The following is a 4630-nucleotide window of genomic DNA, read 5'->3' on the forward strand; positions in this document are numbered from 1 at the left end:
GTCTGAATTGTCGTCCATGCTTAAAACTTCTCTTATATAACAAATAATATTAACTATTCCTATTATATTGCGTCTTATATAAAAGTTTTCACTAAGTTACATGTTAAATACTCTCAGTTTAATTATATTTTTTTAAAAGTAATGTTGTTAACTTTTTCTCTCCTGAAAAATTGTACACCAAGAATTAAACTATTTGGTTTTGGTTTTGAGATCAATCATTAAATCAAACATTAATCACTAGATTAGAAGTTATAACTTATTGTTAAGATAAAACTTTTTTCACTTAAAAATATAACAGTCAAATGTTACAATTTAATTATGACTTAATTCATTTCATACAAATACAAATGAATCATCTTTCAACAAATCTTTAAAAGTCATGATTATACAAGAATTACATATGAGACAAAAATAAATAAAATGACATCATTTTATTATTAGATTGTTCAATTTTAAGAACCCTAATAAAATCTTCATGGAATGGGTTCAACCGTAGAGGTCCGGTCATGATCAAACTTTTCTATTATTTTTGTCTTCTTATTCGATGATAGTTGATTGAAAGATATAGATGGTAATTATTTACATTGTGAAAAACTCCTTCCTCAAATTGGTTATCTTGAACATGTGTGACCATCATTTCCTAAGACGGGAAGAGAGATATAGACACTAATTAGGATAATAGAAAAATAAATGGCATTTCTTAAATTATATCTTAAGCAAGCAATTTGTAATTTTAAATATTAATCAACAACAAATTATTGTCGAAAGATATAAATTAGTAACTATTAATTATTATTATTATTTTAATCAAACAACATAAGAAAAATAACATCATGGAGAGAAATTTTCACAATTGTTTGTAATATACAAATATAAAGAGGGAGGTGTAGAACAACAGATATAAATATAAACAAACACATGCAGGCTGTTTAAACTAACAAGCCACTAAAATAGATACCAAAATAATTTGATATCATCACAATTATGGATCCTATAACACAATGGACTTAAACAAGGTATAGTAACTTTTCTGCATAAACCTCGCTCTGCTAGTGTCTGCCGAACTGCAAAATTTTAGCAATCAACTTTTGCAGCAGAAGAATAATACCACTATCTTCTGCCATAGGTCCTTCCTTAATCGACTTTTATCAACTTCCAACATTCTCACCGGGCTTCCATTCCATTCTTCAGGTAAGCTGTAAATGAAACATGATTATGCCTAAATAGTTATGACCATAGATAGCTTCTGTATTGCCAAAGAGAGACAGAACTTAAAGTGTAAGAAACTTACATGGGAAAGGCAAATGAATGTGTGCTGCTTATGCTGTCATTAGAGTGATGAGAGGCATTGCTGGATGTTGTTGCAGGAGCAGCATATGATGTTGGACCGCCAGATAGAGGGCCCTCAGCACAGAAACAAGTCTCTTGAGGATCATTGTCTTGTCTTTTTCCTGAACCTGTTGGACTTTGTGAGTTACACATCTCAGACCTACACATGATTGTGTCAGCAACTTGCACACAATCTGCACAACATGGAAACTCCACCCTTCTGCCAACTGTACCCAAAAATGAATTTATTTGCCAATTCTTGAGAGATCTTGAAAAGTCTGCTTCCGTTGCTATTGCCTACGGATTGTTAAAGATACAATAGTTCAATGCAAATTTTGGAATGATACAATTTTTCTTCATGGTCTTTTCATTATTCGCCCGAATTTCAAAGTGACCATTCTATTTAGACCCAAATATTGAGTGTTAAGTAGAAAATGACCAGATGAAAACAAAGTACAAGATAACATAAGAACAGAGAAAAGAAAAAGAGATTTTCTCATTCAGTTCTCTCCTTTTTCCCCTAACAAATTAGAGTTTTTGTCTTGGTTTTGCATTTGCTTATAATCTACAAAGGCACTCATAAATCTAACCTATCAAATTTCTATCAGTGCAAGTGCAGGTGCTGCAACTAGTTTCTTATGGCCTTCCGTAGTGTGTAGATGGAAAGAGCTATATATGGGTAGTAAGACTAGTTTCAATCTTTTATCAATCATGCAGCCATGCATATGAAACAAAAGAGAACATGTGCATTGATATTGGTGGTTCAACCAAATAAGCTAAAAGAGAAGACACAACTCTATAGTATTCTAGTGTTTATAGGAATATTCTAAAAATAAACTAGTTCTTTGTCCAAAGAGATAAAATGTACAAGTGTGAGATTAAATTGTCTCACCTCTCTAAGGGTCTCTGGTGTTGTCTTCTTTTTGGGGTGATCAGTTGAAATCTTGTATCCTGAATCCCCTTCAACATCAATCACTAAAGCTCTGGAGTCATAAAATTCCATTGCTTCCTTAAGGGAAAGAGGTTTAGAAGCATATTCTAGTCTTTTAAAATTGTCTGAAAATGCTTCCATAGTCCTTAGATTTGGATCTCTTCTTCTATTAATGTCAGAGTCAAAGTGACATGACATCATATCATGATCTTCTGAGAGGCACTTGCCTTCTGGTGGCACTCCCCTACCAATGCAAGTGTCCTTCACAAACTGTTCATTATCCTCTTGAATAAAAACAACCAGTTCAGGTACATCATAGTCCATGACATTCATTCCTGCTGAAAAGTTCTTTCCCTTGCTAAACTTTGACAAGTCCCCTGAAGCACTTGTAAAATGCCCTACATTCAACAACCTCTTCACTGGAATCTCCCTTGTCCTAAAACTTTTATCAGTATCACCCTCCAGTCTCTCCCACACAATGTTCTTTTCTTCTTGACTTCTTTGATCTTCACGATGAAACAAACGTGTATGTTTCATGCTGCGACCTCTTGAACTTCTCATCTTGCCAAACTTATCACTACGTCACTGCATTGGAAAAACTGGTAGTGAGATTTGCAGGATGAATTTGATAAGAAAACAACAGTTCACACCGCAAACAGAAATACGCTGTCCAAGTCTACAAAGGTTTTCAATTGCACTTCCAGTTTTCTCACTATCCTTGAAATCGCAGAAAATTTGGGGCAAACACAACTGATGAGGTTGAATAAAAGTAATTAGATTAACATTATATTACAAAATAATATATATAATATGGTATAAAACAACCAGTTACTGCTTTCTAGTTTTATCCGCGTCCTAGGACATTAAATATGAATAATGAAGAAAAATTAAATATGGATCTAATATAATAACTTTTAGGCTCTATACCTTGTCTCTGTTGGTGCCAATTACATACAAAGAATTAATGCAGTCCATTACAGAGGAGAGGACTGAAGAAAATAACTTTGTTTACACTGACCCTACGCTAGTTTGGATTCCTTTAAAACGGCAGGTGGAAAATGCAGGGATGAATTTATATATGAAAATTGTTTTAAAACTAATTTCTACAAAAAAATTATGATTAATTTTAAGGGAAAAGAAACTGTAGAAGACAATGACCACGTACCTGTAATTATCCAAGTCAAGGGGCCAAAGGATTGGCTATCACATTCAGTTTTCAGGGCAAGAATTTCTGTTTTTGCATAAATCTGCCAAATTACATTGACTGTTTATCTTGTTTGAAAGTGATGAAATGAATATATGAAGAAAAGGGAGGTTTTGAAAAGTTTCTGATGAACAAGAATGCAATCTGTGTAGAGTACGACATTTGAATACAGATAACAAAAATAGAATACCAAGTTCTCAGACAGAATGATCAGTAGAATGTTTTAGAGAATCCATGCCTGTAACGTGAAGCAAGAAAAACATAGATAGCCTAAATTTGCGGGACATGAAAATAAATGAGTAAAAAATACAAAAAATCCCCGAAATCATTTCTATCACTGATGAAAGAAGCAAACTTTACCCATGGCCCAAATGCAGATATTGAAAGTTACACTTTCTGTGTTGTTGTTTTCCCTCTAAATCTCAACACGAGAATGAAATTATGTTCCTCGTCATTCTGAAAAGAAATAATCCAGGAACAAGGCCAAAGAAGAATTTATGCAAATTGATAAAACAGAAACAGTGCACAAAGGATGAAATCAACAAAAAAGTGACGATCAGAGTGATATGAATCAAATTTGAATTACCAATATTTGAAGTTAGAAACAACCCAGAGGTCAAAATTGCTCCTGAGCATCACATTCTTGGTTCATGGATCATTTGCAACTCCATTTACCACAAGAAACGCAGAGTTATCTCACTCTAGTTTCAATAGAAACGGTTGGCAGAAAAACATAAAAGGAAAAACAAAAAATGGAAAGTAAAAATAATAAATGGACGGTTCAGAATATTTAATATCCTTAAAACAAACACCAAACAGCCAGATTGACAACACAAATGTTGTTTGCTTGCACATCCTCTAACATGTTTCCCAAAAGTCATGCGTTTCATAGTTTCCTATGATTCTCTTCTGTCCATTCCTCTTAAACACGCTCTTGCTGTTTGGTGACCATGAAATTCGCATGAGAACAGCACAAAGTAAATAATTTCAATACATCATGAGCTTACAATGCAAGTATATACATAGTATAGAAAGTGAATTTAGATTTAACTTACCTCTGTTAAATCATCTTGGTTTTAGTATTATCTCACACAGTTGTGTTTTTCTGTTAGATTTTTTCTTTCTTTTCCTTGAATGTGTGCTTTGTACTGAATAATGATGATGGT

At 33.2% G+C, this 4630-nt stretch overlaps 1 protein-coding gene across 6 annotated transcripts; it reads right to left on the bottom strand.

The window, feature by feature from the left end:
- Positions 1-1059: 1059 nt before the first annotated feature.
- On the bottom strand, positions 1060-4630 carry LOC108331064 (uncharacterized). Of its 6 annotated transcripts, XM_052876969.1 has the most exons (7): positions 4051-4481; positions 3825-3920; positions 3655-3702; positions 3426-3507; positions 2222-2845; positions 1292-1626; positions 1060-1196 (listed from the first exon to the last, which is right to left on the bottom strand). In XM_052876969.1, the coding sequence occupies exons 5-7, from the start codon at positions 2819-2821 to the stop codon at positions 1082-1084; spliced, it is 1050 nt and encodes a 349-aa protein (XP_052732929.1). In that variant the 5' UTR covers positions 2822-2845; positions 3426-3507; positions 3655-3702; positions 3825-3920; positions 4051-4481; the 3' UTR covers positions 1060-1081. The 6 variants fall into 6 exon arrangements, with proteins under 6 accessions (XP_052732929.1, XP_052732930.1, XP_052732932.1 ...); XM_052876970.1 differs by adding an exon at positions 4520-4630 and having other exon boundaries at positions 3426-3920; positions 4051-4401; XM_052876972.1 differs by lacking the exon at positions 3655-3702.

The sequence above is a fragment of the Vigna angularis genome, chromosome 4, assembly GCF_016808095.1.
Source record: "Vigna angularis cultivar LongXiaoDou No.4 chromosome 4, ASM1680809v1, whole genome shotgun sequence".
Classification (NCBI taxonomy): Eukaryota; Viridiplantae; Streptophyta; class Magnoliopsida; order Fabales; family Fabaceae; genus Vigna; species Vigna angularis.